The sequence below is a fragment of the Nuphar pumila genome, chromosome 2 (assembly GCF_984573655.1).
Source record: "Nuphar pumila chromosome 2, dmNupPumi1.hap1.1, whole genome shotgun sequence".
NCBI classification, from domain to species: Eukaryota; Viridiplantae; Streptophyta; class Magnoliopsida; order Nymphaeales; family Nymphaeaceae; genus Nuphar; species Nuphar pumila.
The window spans coordinates 101,423,384-101,441,537 of record NC_143250.1 but is presented as its reverse complement, the minus strand read 5'-3'; the positions used below and the strand labels follow the sequence as shown (position 1 = coordinate 101,441,537).

Below are 18,154 nucleotides of genomic sequence, written 5' to 3'. Positions count from 1 at the left end.
TAAATTCGGATTCAGATGGTGAAAAGCTCATACCAGATCCATTTTTCTACCATGTAAATGAATTCGAATATCGATCAAATTCAGATATTTGTTGGATTTGATAGCAAAAAATTAAAACCGTATCTGCATCCGATAATAGGATATGATTTTGGCTAAAACAAATGCAACTAAATAGAATTGAATTCGGTCAGATCAGATAAAATCTGATTGATTGACGTCTCTAGAGGCTAGGGATTTAAACGGAGTTGGATTATTGGGTAATGAGCGCCCAACCATAAAAAGACCCAAACTGGTTTATGAACCATCATCAATTTCCATATTTACATCTGATTTATATATTATCCACATTAAAAACCAAAAATATGCACATCGACATTTTTTCGCCTCCCAATTTAATCTTGAAGCTGAAAATGTTGAGAGATACATTAGCTCGTAGTTGAAAAACCCAGCGAGTCGACTCGGAAATCACCCAAGTCGACCCGGATCCGCTGGGTCATGATTCAGGACTGCCGATCCAACCTATCAAATAAATTTTTTTATCATGTATTTATTATTTTAATGCATAATTCTTATATAGTCACTTGTTATGAAGAATCTAATATTGTTCAATGAAAAAAGTCAATAATCATGCATAATTATATGTTTTTGTAACTTAGCTATTGACATATTAGCTTGAAGTTTTAGTTATTTTCATGTCTTATTCATATGCTTACACTATAAAATATAGAAACCTGACTCATCCGAGTCACCGAGTCAACCCGCTGACTCCGTGATCCAATAGGGGTCCAATCCGAGCCCGAGTCACGAGTTTGCCAACTATGCATTAGCTAGTTCCCTATTTGATTACATCGACTATAGAATGATAAACACTGTCGACTAAATGGGTCTTACATATGAAAACACTAAAACAGACCAGCCAGCTTGGTTCCAGTAACATAACAAATATGAAAACTACTTTTATACTTGTATGCCACATAGCTCGACAATTTACTAATCTAGGTAACAAAAAAGTATCTGATACTGCACAGATTAACTTAATTGGGGAACCGCAGAACAATTTTACTGCAAACTCATCATCCAAGTTTCATATAAGCAGGCAACACTAAGCAAATTTACATTCTAAACACCAGTAGAAGCATGTTTTAAGTGCATATCACACCCCAGTGACAATTCACAGGCATCAACAGCTATTCTACAGCTTACATCTATGTTGTTGCGCCTGGATCATTAATGACGCCCAAAAAGTCATCCTTAATAGTACCAATACAGAACTGCAATTACATGACCAGGTATTAGATAAAGTGTTCAAATAAGAAAAAAAAAACTAATGGTAACATCAATCAGACAAAGTATCAAATAAAAGCAAGCATGCTAACAGATACACATGGTGACAGACATTGTTGATGTTGATGAACACAAATCGTTACATGGGTCTCTTATTCTCAATGCTACTAATGCAGTTATCTAGCAACAAAAGTGATGGATGCATGAATATGGACACGAGAAAGACATGTTTGGTACAATATAGGAGCTCAGTAAGACTAGGACGCAGGCAGATAGCCATATGGATTTCCTAATGCACATATCGTTATATGCATTAGGAAATCTTAATCAAAAGCAATAAAGCATGGATATTTTCTTTTAAGTGGAAATTATTGATCAATAATGCTAAGCCAATATGATATACATCATCAAATAATAAGCCCATTAAATAATAAATCTAAGTTAAAAATTAAAACATGTCCTGACAAATTTTAAAAGGAAAAAGCACACAAAAATAAAGGATCAAGATCATAAAAAAGGAAAATTGCAAGGACATGGTGTTGTCTATAATCAAGAAGGATTTAACGGTGCTCATGAGTATTGTGGCGTGTCTGGTCAAGTGAGTGGTGCCATGTCATGTCAACTGGGACACATGCAAAGTGAAGTATCCACAGACAGTGTTGTTATACATGACAATGATGGAGAAAAATCTTTTCCTAGCGAATTCTATTGTTGTGCTTCCTCCACAAGGTTAACTAATCATCATCAAGCCTTATCCCAATTACATGGGGTTGGTTTTGCGAGTCATTTTTTTCATTCTTGTCTATCTAGAGCTGCAATTTCAGTCACTTTATAATCGTTTATGTCGCATCTGACTGCCTTCTTCCTAGTCCTCAGTGGTCTTGCTCTTTTCCTAGTTCCTTCTACTTTTATCATGTCAACCTTTTTCATGAGTCATAATAGGCTTTCGTGCAACATGTCCAAACCATCTTAAATGGCATTCACTTATTTTATCTTTTATTTATTGGTTTGACTCCTAGGCGCATTCTGATATATCTCATCCATATAGTTAACTAACAGGTAAAAAACTACATCTCCAGATTCTTTCACTATGTACAAAAAGTTTAAGGAAAATTTGCATATACGGTCTGCACATATTTGCAAATTAGTAACAGGCCAACTCTAACATGTATAAAGGTCAATGAGAAAAATATGGTTGATCCACCATGCATGAAAGAGAAAAGGGAACCAACGAAAAGGTTGAGTTGACTTTGGAAGCAAAAACCTTACAATTTAACAAGTGGAAACAAAAGAATTGCAGCAACCTTCTATCAACCTCACTTCACAGTTGCACAATTACTTTTCTTTGAAGATAACCAAAAGGAATTATATGGCAACAAGTCATAACTTTCGGCTAAAACCACTATAGGAATATATCATAATCCATCCCAGAATATGCATCATCAGGCCCTTCTTGAAGCTAATTCTTCACAAGGATACTTAGGGTGTGTTTTGATTCATGTGAATTCTCAGGAATGAAAATTCACGTTTCATATAACTTAAAGTTCTCTTGCTTGAATGCCACATCTGTTTTAAGCAAGGTTGCCAGACTAGGAAGCAGAAGTGAGAAATGATACGGGAAGTGAAAGCGAGAAGAGAGACATTTTAAAATTTACACGAAGCGAGAAACAAAGTATCAATTTCAAAGCGAAACAAGAATAAAAAAGGAAGCAATATGATAACTGAATATGAATTGAACAAGAAAAAAATAAAACTAAAATAAATTTGATTATTCTTATATTTCATGATTTTTCAGTAGAAGAATTTAATTTTTGTTAAAATCTAACAATGATGATTATCAATTTAGAGAAAGAACATGGAAAACATGAAAAAAAATGTGAGAAAAGCATGTGGAAGCATATAAGAAGTGTGGGGGAATCAAGATTCCCATGAAGTTTCGGAAGCAAAGAGTATCACGCAAGTTTCTGGGAAGTGCGCTTCCCACCTACCTAAGAAGCTTCCAGTAACTCTGGTTTTAAGAAAGGGAATTCTAAAAATTTAGAATTCCCTATTTAGAGTTCCCATCTCCTTAGGTGGGAATCCTAAATCTCCATAAGCTAAGATATTGGGAGTTCCCTCCAGATCGTCCTCTCTCGCTCCCTCCCAATCATCCCTCTCTCTCTCTCTCTCAAGCAGATATCTGTGATCTGCGAGGAAGCAACATCTCAGGTACGTGAAAACCCTAAAAACAATATAGGAATGAAAATAGGTTATATATTCCTATTTTGTCTTCTATTTTTCATTATTTATTGGATTTTGTTTGAACCCTAGATCTAGAATGTGAACTGTGTCTGGTTTCCCTTCATCTACCTTCTGTATGAACCCTAAAATCAATATGAGTTGAATGATTTGCTGCCGGTAGAAACCCTAAAATGAAATGCTCGGTATCTGTATTTGTTGCTGATTTGTTGATCACTTATATTCATTGTGTGAATCATGCATATAGCATCAAGTATGTGTATGCATATAAGTTTATAACATCAACATGTGCACTTCTTGCTCTTCTCTTTTTTTTTTCCTAAGAAACTCTATTCTTGGAAGCTTTAGGTGGAGCTAAGGAGCTTTATCTCACACTCGAAACATAAAATCTCATCTGAAAAATTGGCTTCACTGTAGATATCTGGTAGACTGTAGATTGTTGGCAAACAACAATCTACTGTGTAGCTTGCTGCAATATTAACTAAAGGGAACGACACAAACACATAATGTGCTAACACATAACCCACAAAAAGGGCAAAATGCCTATAAGGCATAAGTTAATATTATTGAAGAGAAAAGGGTGTAACACCCATTACAATGGAGCAAAAGCTCCTTGAAGTGAAGAATACAAAGGGGAAAGCCCCTATTTATAAGCACAAAAAGGAGCCACAAAAGGGGGCCCCCAAGAGAGTCGTTGGGAGCCCCCAACAGTCACATATGTGACCGTTGGAGGCTCCCCAACGACTCTTTGGGGAGCCTCCCTATGTGGCACAAAAGACAAAAAAGGAAAAAGGGAAAAAGGAAAAAGAAAAAGAAGAAAAGGAAAAAAGAAAAAGTAAAAAATTACAAGCAATATTCCAAAGTGGAATATGCGCAAAACAGGAATTTACAGAAATACCCTTTTGGGTGAATAAAGTATATATATATATATATATATATATATATATATATATATATATACGAAATTACAAATGTCGATACATAATTTAATAGTACACATATTTTAACAGACCGGTGGTTGGGGTCACCGGTGGCTGGCGTCGGCGGCGGCTGGGGTCGCCGGTGGTTGGCGTCGTCGTAAGGTCGCCGGCGGCTACGGTTGTCGGCGAGCCTAAAGGTGACGGAGGAGCGAGGGACAGGTGGGGGAGAGGGAGCGATCAGTGGGGAGGGGTCTACCATCTGCCCCTCCCCCTGCGTAGCCTCCTAAGGGTCGGAGCCCGACCCTGATACCGTCTTGGATCCAAGTTGGGTTCGGATCCAAACCCGAGTCTAAATTAATTTTAATAAATGGACAAAAATAGACTCGATCAAAGTTGACTGAGTCCAAAATGTAGATGGACTCGACCCTGGTGCGTTGACCGAGTCTGACACTTAGTTGACTGTGTCTGCCCCGTGTCCGAAGCCGCACCTGTGTCGGGGCGTGTCGACGCGAGTGCGTCAACCTTTTAGTCGAGTCTGTGTGACTTAGTTCCAAACCATCTGTAAATGACATTTTCTAAATTTTTTTATTTATTGGCAGTACTCATAAATGTTTTTTGACACATTTTATTTATAATCTTACCATCTATAACTCCATACATCCATTTTAACAAACGATCCCATGACGTACTTTTTTTCTTCATGCCACTTTTTGTTTAGCCAGTACTCTACACCGTATAAGAGTGTTGGCCTCATAGCAATCACGTAGAAACATTTTTTAATCATAGTCACTCCTTTATCATATAACACTCGGCTAGCTTGTCAAAACTTTATCAATGCAACACCATTCATACTAGCGATATCTTCCACAAATCAACCATCTTGTGGTATCATTATGCGAAGTATCAAAACTTTTGACATTGTTGAATAGCAATTTATGACATTTTTTCTTTTCACTAGCTTCATCACTAAAGTTACAATCTATACACATTTTGTTTTTGTTGTATTAATTCTTAATTTATTTTTCTTCAATGTGCTCATCTAAAATTCCAGTTTTGTTTGCACATTTTCTTTGTCTTGGCTAACAAACACTATTTCTCTGCAAACATCATCTCTTGACAACTAGAATATTGGTGTGCATAAGGGTGTACGAACTGAGTATGAAAGGCAAAAGGTTTAAATTTTCAATATTTCTACTTCCAACCAGACAGCAGCATGGAAACATGCATCCTGCCCTAGCTATCACCATGCTGGCTGTTCAGTGTTCACAAAAGTAGATACCAGAAATAATAGATGTAAAAGCTGATTGGGATGGTTTCCAAGGACCAAAGAGTAATTGTAACTTATTTCGCTTTTAAGTAATCATAGTCTGTGCTCCGAACTTGTAAGTAGTGATGATCAATCTCAATTGAAAAACTAGCTAGTAGCCATTAGACTTGCACACATTGCAAAATTTAATGGATAATTAAGAAATCAAGATCTATATATCATACTTTCAAGAGACATGATGAACAAAAGGTAGTGCTCCAATTGCAAAAACATGACTAAGGGTGCAAAAAGATTGCATTTGTAATTCAATTCAAATATGGTATATTAATTTAAGATATGGATCTTTAAGACAAGATCTCAATGTTCATTTAAATCGGACTTGGATATGCTTAATTAGATTAATTTTGTGCTTGGATGGGATTAACATCAATATTTTATGTTGGATCTATGTTCTGATTTGAACAAAATCCAATTGTGTTTTTACTGGATTCAATATAACCATATATATTCCAGATCCTAATTCAACCCTACCTCATCATATATCATTCACATCCATCTAAAGCAAATCTATTAAATGCAACTCAAAATCAGAATGGGTCATGCATGATCTAGCCCATATCCAACCCGTTTGCACCCCTAGCATAGACTTTACTAAGCAGAACAGAAACTAAGATGTTGATATTGCATACCACCTATGTAACAGGGATTCGGCTGGCAGGGTGCCGCACCCGCGTCGACGTGACTCGATGCGGGTGCGGCACCGGGTGCGGTCAACCCGACCCTGGGTGCGTTGACCGTATCCAAGGTCATTTCGGTCCATTTTTTTTTTGGATTTTTTTTTTAAAAAAAAATTGCCCTATGAAAAGGGAGTGGGTGTTGCGCAGCCGCTGGAGTGTTGGGGTAACCAACCCCCACGACCCCCATCTCCCTTTTGTTTCGCCCCTCTTACGCACTCTTCTAAACCCCTCATCCTCTTCCTCTCTCACTCGTTACCTGTCTCTCTCACTCGTTATCTTCCTTCCCCTACTTCTCTCCTTCTCGTTTTCCTTTCTTTCTCGCACCATTTGGTGAAAAGGCACACGGCTCACACGAGCACGATGGCGAGGGGACTCCTTTGGATTCATGGTAGCCGAAAGAGGGAATCAGAAAGAAATCGGGAATCCGCGATTCACAGGTAGGGTTTACTACGATTGTTGTGGATGTATTTTGTTTCAAGTTTGCAATGGGTTGTAACACACCCCAAATATAAAGGATTTTGAAAGAAAAAAAAGAGGGGTTTTAATGGTTGCCGAAAACCCCAAATTGGCAGATTTAGGGGTTTCAGTTGCTTTGAACCCCAAAATCAAAAGAGGAGTTTTAAGGGCTGCCGTAAACCCCAAATCGAAAGATTTGGGGATTTCGGCTGCTATGGACCCAAAAAAAAAACTCGAAGATTGAAATCACGGACTGAGTACTGGCAACAAAACGTTTTTTTTTCTTCTTGTATGAAATCCATGAATAGAAATCTGCGATTTAGTTATCCTAAATTAAAATTGAAAAAATGTTTGCGATTTGCCTCAACTAATCGGTGTTCTCCTTTGTATCTCAAAGTATAGTTGTGTATGACTGCGGGTTTGCATTTTTATCCGTGGTCGAAAATCTGTCTGCAACACCTGCATTACAGCAAAGGATATGTTTTATTAGTTGTTCTCACTTTCTTAGTTCTTATCCCATCATAATTGTGTAATGAATGGTGTTGTACATTTGGATGCAACTAGGAGTTATATTGGTCGAGATAGTATGAGATTTTATGCTACCTAAAATGTGATGAACATGAAATGTTACTTAAAACATATGTTGTGATTTGCAATATACATTGTAACTGATCACACCCCTAATTATTAGAAGGGAAATCTATGTGTGTTTATGGATATTCTATAACATAGGGAATTTGTAGGCATTTTTGGCACACATGGGTCCAGGGGTGTTACATATTTAATCCCTGTACAACTTATTTTCTTAGATACACTATGGTACTGTGCTATGCTTTACTGGATATTGGTTTTTCCAGATGATTATACCGTGATGGTAACATTCACACCAGAAATCGTGAAATATGTTGTTTGTTCATGTACATTTTTTTATAGAAAACTATAGTTTTAATTGAATTTGAACATATTGAGTAGTGGATTTTATATATATATATATATATATATATATATATATATATATATATATATATATATATATATATATATATATATATATATTACATTTTTGCCCCTGCCGCACCCCCGCACCCGGGTTTTTTGGAAGTGCCGAATCCCCGCACCCGCACCCATGTGACATAGCATACAACCAAGACATGGCTTCCATCTTTTTACCATTTAAATCAACTATTTGGCAGAAAGATTTCTTCCAAAAAATACGTGACAACACTGTAAGAACTAACTAAACATTACCTAAAAGATCTTCCTATGCAAAAGGAAATTTTGGTACCATCACCATATTGATTACGGAACAGGAATACTAAATAACATACTATTTCGGTGGCATCAACACGTGTCCCAATAATCTTCAGCCGCACTTCACTATCTTTTTGGATCTTGACCTGCAGAGACAAGAAATTCAGTTCCAAAACTAATTCCATACAGTTGCAAATAAGTCAAGAATATCTGTCATACATTTTTATTGTTAAAGGATTGCTACTTCAATCACAAAGACCCTTATTCATTTTTTTTCTCTTCAAAGCCAAGATTGTCTTTTTTGTTTTTTTAAGGAATGTTCAAAGCAGAGATTTGGAAAAACAAAATGTATATTTTGTCACCAGGTAGAAAAGTAGACTGCAATGTTGATATAATCATAATTTATATTTGTTCAGCATTTGCTAAACACTAGAATTCTAAAGGAAAGGTCATTGTTGTTAGCTGGCATGAATTAAAAGTGTCACATACATGACCAATGCTAGAAATTATTTTATCAGCTAGGCAAAACCTTGTAACCTCCAGTGTGAAGGATAATTACTTCTAAAGTGCATAGAACTTTAGACGTGCAAAGAACTAGACATACCGAACCATCTGAAGTCATATAATTTGGCATATCACCAGATTGAAACTCCATATCATCAGGTATCAGCTATCACAACCAAAGAGAGATCAGAAAGCATGAGTAAATATTCAATGCAGACAGTAAATCAAACAGAAGAGGATAGGTGAAATTATCAAATACAGGAACATGTTAAAATATCCCTTCAACGCAAGGAGATAAGTAAAGATTCATGCACAAAGAAGGCAAAACGGAAATGCTTCATGAAAAAAGTCCCTCAGCTTGAACTATTTTCAAAATAATTGAATCAGCAACTTAGTAATCAAGATCCTCTCTAAAGTTCTTTTACCTATGTTGTCTTCCTATCTCATATGGATACTCCATTTTGGCCCTCGTATTGTGTCCTCTTATCTACTAGTCATATTGAGAACTTCATAAAAAATGGTCATATCCCCCATTGTCAGCAGCTGTATCCATGTGAGATAGTTGTCTTTCTCAGTGTTTAAAACCCGCCGAGTCAACTCAGTGACTCGACTCGGCCATTCACCGGGTCAAATTATTGAATGACCTGGAACCTATGTAACACGGACTCTTTTAACAGGGCACCGCACCCACGTCGCACCAGCACCCAGGCAGGTGCAACACTTGGACACAGCTTCCTTTGTGTTAGGTGAAGTCAACCACATTGAGGTCCATTTCTATCCAAAAGTAGATTCAGTTAACCCTAATCAAGTCCATTTTTATCTATATTATATATATATACATAAATGCACACACATACACGTAGTGTTAGTTTAAAACTGTTAAAAATAATATATATATATATATATATATACACTCCCCGCACCCAAGTTTTTTTAAAGTGCCGCATCGCCGCATTCGCACCCGCACCTATGTGACATAGCCTGGAACTTAACAAAAATCGACCGAGTCATGGCCAAGTAATACATATACAATGTATATAAATATAATAAATAAATAAATATATTGTAATACATAATATGTAACAATTAATTATGCAGAAAAATTTTAACCTGACTTTTTTTATGAGTTTTTGCTTGGTTTTATGGAAAAAAAGTCAAATGTAAGGACATCTGACTTTTTCCCCATAAAATCTTTATCCTACTTCTTTCTTCCAATTATTTTTCGAGGTTGAAAATGGGGCCTTTTGGATTGTAATCAGCCAAGGCCAAACGTTCAAGCATTGTTGAACAGTTGAACTTTTATCCTCCACTAAATTAATAGAGAGATAGGTCAAGCAAAACACATACAACATGAGTTCAGAAGTAATCAGCACTTGTAAAACAAATGGACTCTAAATTGCAATTTTTACAAGCAACATTTGATTTTGAAGGAATATGAAAAACTAAAAACCAATAGTTCGACCACAAAGGAAGTCATCTGCAATAAAAATGAGCAACAGATGGCTACAATTTATACATTCCGGCTATAACACTTCAAGAAAGACAGAGAAACATTAAAGAATAAACACGTCGCAACCTTGTTTCTACACCTGCAATTTTTTCAACATTTAAGAACCAAGGATAGTTTCAAATCCAATTTCCAATATCTTGTGCATAATAAGCTCTCACAGATAGATATACAACTCGCTTTTGTCTATGTATTATGGAGTGCTTCTTGATCACTATCTTTTCATGAACAAAATGTTGATTGTTATCTTGTTTTACAATGCTAAACTGAACTCACAGCAATTGATAGTTGATACTCACCTCCATACTGACATCTAGACTTGTTATGGCCAAAAACAATCAGAGGGTACACTCCTCACACATACACATGGATGAACAAACCAACATGCATTGAGAAAGGTGATTTTCAGGAGATGTATTTCTTCCCTTGTGTCGTTACATGTGATTAGGATTGTCATGATGCATTTTTATCCATACAAAAAAAAAAGACAATCTTTGATGATGTGTTTGATTTCCTAGTGTTACATGCAACTTCATTAATAAAAGAATTGAAGTTTTAATGAAGTTTATAAACAGAAATAGATGAAGAGGAGCCTCTACATAAAGATTGAGATGATATAGAAAGAGAGGAATTGGTGAAGATATGGAGAAAGTTCTTTAAAAGACAACAAAATAGTTAGTTGGTTTCCCAAATTATGCTGAAGAAAGAAGTGCTTACATGATTAGAAACAAAGATTTGGACAGGCCCTGCTTCAGCAAAGAAACCCATCTGCAAGAATTCAAAATTATATCTGGCCAATTAGCATCATCCTCAACTTGATGTCATATAATAGCAAAGTGAAACAGCTGAATACGTTACAAGAAGCCTATTAGCAATCTGGAAGAAGGAAAATGCAAACAGATGTCAAATAAAATAAAGATCAATATCTGTAAAATAGGACAGATATTAGGTGCTTCAATTGCAATAATGTGTAGACAATGGAGTGTCAGAATGCAAAATAAAAGAGTTCTAAGGAGTCAAACACACAAAAGGTATTAAAAAAGGAGAACAAAAAATTGAAGTAAAACAGAAAATCATATTTCTTCCAGCACAAAGAGAAACAAGTAGAACTCAAGACGCATCCAACTCACAGAGAACAACAACATAAAATCCCATTTCATTCCAAGAAATTTCAAACATTCAGATGTCCAGGTTGTGCAAGATAGTTCTACCAAATATTAGTGATAAAATCACCCAATGAAAAATCATTCAGTATCAAGAAAAATCAGTGACTAAAAAACATTCTACATCTTAAGAATACAATACGGCAGCTCACAAAGCTCTGTTGGAGCCAGAAATTTAAGAATTCAAGTTCTGCAATTCTATGCTGCTCACTATAGATACAGTTGCATCATTGACCTCAAATATGAATAAGTACCAATTTTATTAGTCAAACTGAAAATTTCTAGTATCAGCAGGCAACAGAAGATAAGCCATAAAATGTGTTACTGGGTTATTTTTATTCAACAAAAATGCTTTTACACACATCAGAACATTTGGTTTTTCTATTCTCTTGCCCAAGTTTTTATACATCCAAAATGCTGGTGCTTTCTGTACTTTAGCTAATTAGCATTATCTGCTTAATAGTCCATTGGAGCATCACATTTAAGCTGACAATATATGATGGCCGTCACTATAAGCCTTATCAAAAGCTACCACTTATCACTAAGCTAAAATAGGTATTCTTCGCCTTCAACCATATTCTCTGAAGACAATTATATTGAAATTAACATTATCAAGGGTGAAAATAAGTACACCAAGGTAATTATGACTAATCTATTCATCCAAAACACCACCCAAGATTTCTAGAAAATGAGTTTTATGCAGCATTTGGGTCTTCACAAGCTGCTTCTGGTGACAAAGCAGTTAATACTCAGGCACCAAATCACGTAGAAAAAAGATAGCTCACAAACCAAACCACCCATTACACATCATTAGTTCATCCATCCCCACAAAATGAATAAGAGCTATAGTTAGCACCAAAATACCTACGTTGCAAATACAGGTAGATGGATTTCCGCTTCTTAACCAAAACCTAACTCCCGAAATTTGCAGGGGTGAGGTTCTGCTCAAGAACTGTATCCCAAACGTCCACGAAGTAATTCAACTCCTAAACAGTCTAACAAACGATCTCCACATCAAAAATTGAAACTCCCCAGATTAAATTACTCTACAGGCATAGATAGACAAACAGAAAAATCAGAAACCAAGGCATTCCATGCAAATTCAGCAAAGAATGCTCATTCATCCACCACCAATGATTCTGTGCTGCGAATTACCAAGTCTTTCCGATGAGAAAACATTCAAATTTGCACATTTAGATAACAAAATTAACATAGGGCACCTTATTGACCATCGTAACGACAGCTTCCAGAATCTCCCCCTTGAATGGCCGGAACACGACGCACTGATACCTGACTGGAAATGTGACGAAGCCTGTTCCGTCGCGGATCAGACCCTTCCCAATGTTATCCACATTCGTTATCGCCACCACAAAGCCGTGCCGGCCACTGCAATCCGATTCCACCAAATCAAACACAAAACAAGAAAGGAATTATGAAAATCCCCTGAATATGAAAGAGAGCATGAATACCTGCAAGTGCCCTCGACGTCCTTCATGAGCTTGGAGACGAGCTTCTCCCGCAGGCGGGGGCCGAAGTGGCGAGGGTGGAGCTGCATGTTCCGCTCGAGAACGATGTGGAAGAACATTCTGAAGCTAAAAAGGAAAAATCTTAAGACTACGAATCTTCCCTCGTTCCCTCTTCCTTTTTTGTTATCCTTCTTCCTGGAGAAGAAGGGGGAATGAGCAAACACAGATTCGACTGACTATTTATAAGGGAAAGGTTGCCAAACGGGTCAGATCTAAGTCCTAGGACTTGGACAAATCTGGAACCGATTTCGAGATTGAACTCGGATTATAAAAGGGGATTTTACATTCTTAACGAGGAGAGAAGGGGATGGACCTACTAAATTTTGCTGATAAAATATTTACATCTTTACATCAAATCAATTTGAAAGAAGGCTTGTTTCTCGTAAGTAAACATCTAACCGTTCAAATTGAGCAAAAAAAATACTTGTAGGTACCATTTTTAGAGGTTTCTAACCAGATCCAACGGAAAAAAATGAAGGACCAACCCTTTTCCTCGTACATAGTGACAAAAGTTTAAACGGCAATTTCTCAACTGTGAATTTGTAGTGAGATTTTCAACTTTCCTAATATTTCTCGAGTTTTTTTTTTGGCAAAATCTCAGAAAAAATATAAAAAATGAAATAATTTCTTAAAAAATAAAATAATTACACAATTAAATTTGACATGAAAATAAATAAATCTCTTTTCAATTCCACTAACCATATCTAGGAAGTATCAAACATCAAATATGTAAAAAGTATCAACTAAACCATCAAACAGAGCACCATTGACCACAAGAGTGCAAAAAATAATAGAAGTCTCTATGTCAAGTCCACCTATTTACTTACTCAATTTCAAACTATATATATATCAAAATCGTATCAGCAAAAGAACACTAGAAATGGCCAATAACAGAAATTGGATATTATGTTTTCATGAGCAACAAACTATGAAACAAGTCTAGAAGTCCCATATCCTATCTTAAGTTTTAGAGAAATTCCAATCACTCAATCAATCGACTCTACTTCTTATATACCAATAAATGTATTCATTCAATTGCAAACCATATAAATCCAAGAATAACGTCAGCAGAGAACACCAAAACACAAGAAATTTTTTTGGATTTTTTATACACAACAATAACATAAGAAGCAAATCCCCATCATCGTCCAATTACAAAAAAATAGCCAGAAATGGGCTTTAATCTGGCCCTTTCTCGGCCAAATTGGACAAATGACCGAAACAGCCTCAGGGAAGACCCTTTTCCGGACATAATACAGCTAGCTGACCAAAAAGGACCCAACCTGAGGCCCTTTTCATGTGGACACAAAAACAGGAACAGAAGAAGAAGGGAAGAAAGAAAAAGAGAGAGAGTGAGAGGGTTGAATGGATTGATAGGACAACAACACCACGCCAAAATCCTTCAAGCACAGTGAGTGTAATGTTGTGAGAGTAAGAGAGAGAAAGGGGTTAGGGACCTTAGGGCTCAGTTCAAAGGGGCTTTTGTTTAAAGAAACAAAAAGATGAGAAGAAGAAGACAAAAATGAGAAGAGAGAGATATTCACCGATGGATTGGCTTGAATCCTTCACGCCAGAAATCCTTCAGGCACGATGAAAAGGATGTCATGCCGATGAGAGTCTGAGAGAGAAAAAGTAAGGAGACTCTGGCAGACTAGACTGGGAGGTGATACCTTGCGATATTTAAATGATATATTGTCATTGTTCCCTTGCGACTTACATTGTAAAGTTGTGTCTGGCGTTTATTTTGCTTTTGTTGAGTCTGATGTAAGTTGCCTAGTTCAAGTGAATCAATACTCCGAAAGGGCAGCCCGTATACTTGAACTGTAAATGCCTGTGGGCAAAATTGTGAATCAATTAAATACGTTGAGATTTCTTTTGTTCACCCTCATTGTGATTGCAATTATGCTCCCTCTATTCTCTCTTGCTCTCTTGCACTCTGATTACAAGCTTCCACGACTAGCAAGCGAGCTAACGAGTAGGCTTGCAACAATAAAGAAGGAATGTCGTGCCGCACTGGCCTATTAAAGGAAATAGGCTTGTGACAAGTAGTACAAGAGCCCGTTCTCATGCTGGGGAAGGGACTCCGGAGTCGGTGATGACAGACACGCCGACAGGCTGTGATTTGTGAGCAAAACATCGTAGCGCCTTATCAAAACTTGTGCAACACCAAAGGCAAGGCAGTTGTCGAAGCTGAGAAGATGGGTTCACCTCAGAACCAAGAGGAGTTGGTTGCAATTGTCAACAGGCTGGTGGAAGATGTGACTTCGCACGAGGAAGCGATTTCACGTGCAGTTAAATCATTCGGTAGACTGAATGATGTAGTGGCGAGCCTACAAGAGCAGATGAACTTACTAATGGTGCAGGTCACTTCGTTGAAAACTACAGTGGCCGACTTGCAGACTAAAGTAGTGGAGCTTCAGTTAAAGAACCGCACATTACAGCAGTCAGTGACCCTAAATGACGAAAATGGTGAAAGGCCATCAAGGATTGATGTGCCAAGACCCGCAAAGTTCAATGATTCTCGAGACAACAAGGCCATTGAAAACTTCTTGTTCCAAGTAGAAGACTATTTGGATATTCAAAATGTGACACTTGAAGATCTCTAGATTAAGACTGCAACAACGTTATTGGATGGAGATGTTATCGCTTGGTGGAGGCAGAAGCGCAACGACATGAAGAGGGGTCAATGCGTGATAGACACCTTTGACGACCTTAAAATAAAGTTGCGTAGCTACTTTATGCCGAGAAATGCGTAGATGTAGGCATACCAGATGGTTCGTAAGCTTAAACATATTGGTTCGCTACAAGACTATGTCAGAACGTTCCAGAAGCTTATGTTGGAGTTGCCTACCATGCCAGAAGAGGATAAGCTAAATTGGTTCATTGTGGGACTTCAGTCATAGGCATAGTCTGAAGTGGAAATGAACAACCCTTGTATTTTGGAAGATGCATATATGGTGGTCGAGCACTTAGTTGACACTCAGCGCAAGCCTTTCACCCCATCAACCAAAGTCGAGAAGAAGTTTGACTACGGAGGAAAGAAGGACAAGTGATGTGACAACAAAGGTGAGACATTGACACGCCATCAATCCGACAAGAAACATAACTACACAAAGCATAACAACAACAATAAGGGTACAATTATGACATGTTGGTTCTGTGGCGATAGGCATACCGCTAGACAGTGCCTCGTAAAGGATGATAGACAAGCCAATGCAACGCAGGAAGAATGCAGTGATACTGAATGCAGTGACACTGAGACCATGCAACCAAGGATGGGGTTCATGAGATCGATTAACGCAGCTAGAAGTTGCGTAGCTAAAAACATGGAGGTCAGTAAGAAACTTATGTACTTGAAAGTCATTACAAATGAAAAGTCTACTTCAGCAATGATAGACTCTGGGGCCACACACAACTTTGTCTCGCGGAAAGAGGCAAAGCGGTTGGGCTTGAAGCCTGGGCCAAAGCAGAGGACCATCAAAATGGTAAACTCTGAGGCCAAGTTCATTCTTGGTGAAGCTAAAGATGTGGCTATCCTAGTGGAGAGTTGGGTCGGTAAAGCCAACTTCTCTGTGGTGCCCCTTGATGATTTTAAGATGATTTTGGGTATGGAGTTTCTGTGGAGCCAAAATGTTATGATGCTACCAAGGTTTAACATGTTGACGATCATGGGGTCAGACTTGTCTCACACAGTGCAATGCCTTACACAGAAAAGTAAGTCTTCAGTGTTATCGGCGATACAGCTGAAGAAGGGTATCAAGCATAGAGAGCAGACATTCTTAGTTGTCGTGCGCACAGAAGAAGAGAAGGTAGAAGCAACAGTGCCGCCGACCCTAGCCTCACTGTTAGAGGAGTTTCAGGGGGTGATGCCTCCAGAATTGTCAAAGCATCTTCTGCCAAGATGCGAGGTCAACCATAAGATTGAGTTGACCCCGGGAGCGAAGCCTCCTGCAATGGTTTCATATCGCATGGGACCAGCTGAGCTGAAAAAGCTGCGCAGGCAGCTAGACGAGATGTTGGACGCAGACATCGTTCATCCATCGAAAGCCCCATTTAGAGTTCTGGGCCTATTTCAGATGAAACATGACAGCTCTAAACAATTATATATGGATTATCGTGCTTTGAACAAGGTTACGGTGAAGAACAAGTACCCATTATCATTAATAGCAGACTTGTTCGATCAGCTAAGCAGTGCCCGTATCTTTTTCAAGCTAGATCTGCGATTGAGTTACTGGCAGGTGAGGATTGTTGAAGGTGATAAACCGAAGACAACTTGTATCACCTGCTATGGTGCTTACGAATTCTTAGTAATGTCATTCGGGTTGACAAATGCTCCAGCCACATTCATGACTTTAATGAACCAGATCTTCTACCTTTACTTAGAAAAGTTCGTGGTAGTCTACCTAGATGATATCGTGATCTACAGCAGCAACATGGAGGAACATGTCGGACACTTGCGAACAGTGTTTCAGGTGCTAAAAAAGAATGACGTCTGTGTCAAACGAGAGAAGTGTCTCTTCGAGCAGGAGGAGATCGACTTTCTTGGCCATATTGTGGTGTGTGGTGTGCTACGTATGGATGGACAAAAGATAAGGGCTATACAGGAATGGGTTCCGCCAAACAAAGTTCCAGAGTTGCGGTCATTCCTTGGTTTGGCAAACTACTATCGGCGTTTCATCGAAGACTATTCTCTTATTGTTGCGCCCCTCACAGATTTATTAAAGAAGAATCGGGTATGGCTTTGTATAGGAGCATGCCAAGATGCCTTCGACAACTTAAAGAAAGCCTTGGTGAGAGAGTCAGTGTTGTGACTGCCTGATCACTCAAAACCCTTTGAGATCCACACAGACGTCTCAGACTTTGCTATCGGTGGAGTTATTATGCAGGAGGGTCATCCGATTGCATATGAGAGTCGCAAGCTAAAGGATGCAAAGAGGCGTTACATGGTGCATGAATGTGAGATGATTGCCATTGTGTATTGCTTTAGGACCTGGCGGCATTATCTCTTGGGTGCCCAGTTCATCGTCAAGATGGACAATGTGGCCACGCGCTATTTTCAAACATAGAAGAAACTGGCGCCTAAGCAAGGTCGATGACAGATGTTTTTGGTTGAGTTTGACTTTGCCTTGGAGTACAAGGCTAGAAAGACCAATGTTGTGGCGGACGCCTTGAGCCGCAGGGCTGAACTGGCAGTTGCGCACACAGAGCCTTTTGAAGTGCATTTAGAGGGTGCATTGTTGAGCTGCATCCGCGAAAAGATGCAACAGGACCCGACAACACAACACCTTATTTCTCTAGCAC

At 38.2% G+C, this 18,154-nt stretch overlaps 1 protein-coding gene across 1 annotated transcript; it reads right to left on the bottom strand.

Annotated features, from left to right (window-relative positions):
• Positions 1 to 1,038: 1,038 nt before the first annotated feature.
• On the bottom strand, positions 1,039 to 12,989 carry LOC149846413 (DNA-directed RNA polymerase II subunit RPB7-like). The gene is made up of 6 exons (XM_089996344.1): positions 12,797 to 12,989; positions 12,548 to 12,713; positions 10,882 to 10,932; positions 8,758 to 8,823; positions 8,231 to 8,299; positions 1,039 to 1,271 (listed from the first exon to the last, which is right to left on the bottom strand). Exons 1-6 carry the CDS (start codon positions 12,910 to 12,912, stop codon positions 1,206 to 1,208), a joined length of 534 nt encoding a protein of 177 aa, XP_089852470.1. The 5' UTR covers positions 12,913 to 12,989; the 3' UTR covers positions 1,039 to 1,205.
• Positions 12,990 to 18,154: the final 5,165 nt, after the last annotated feature.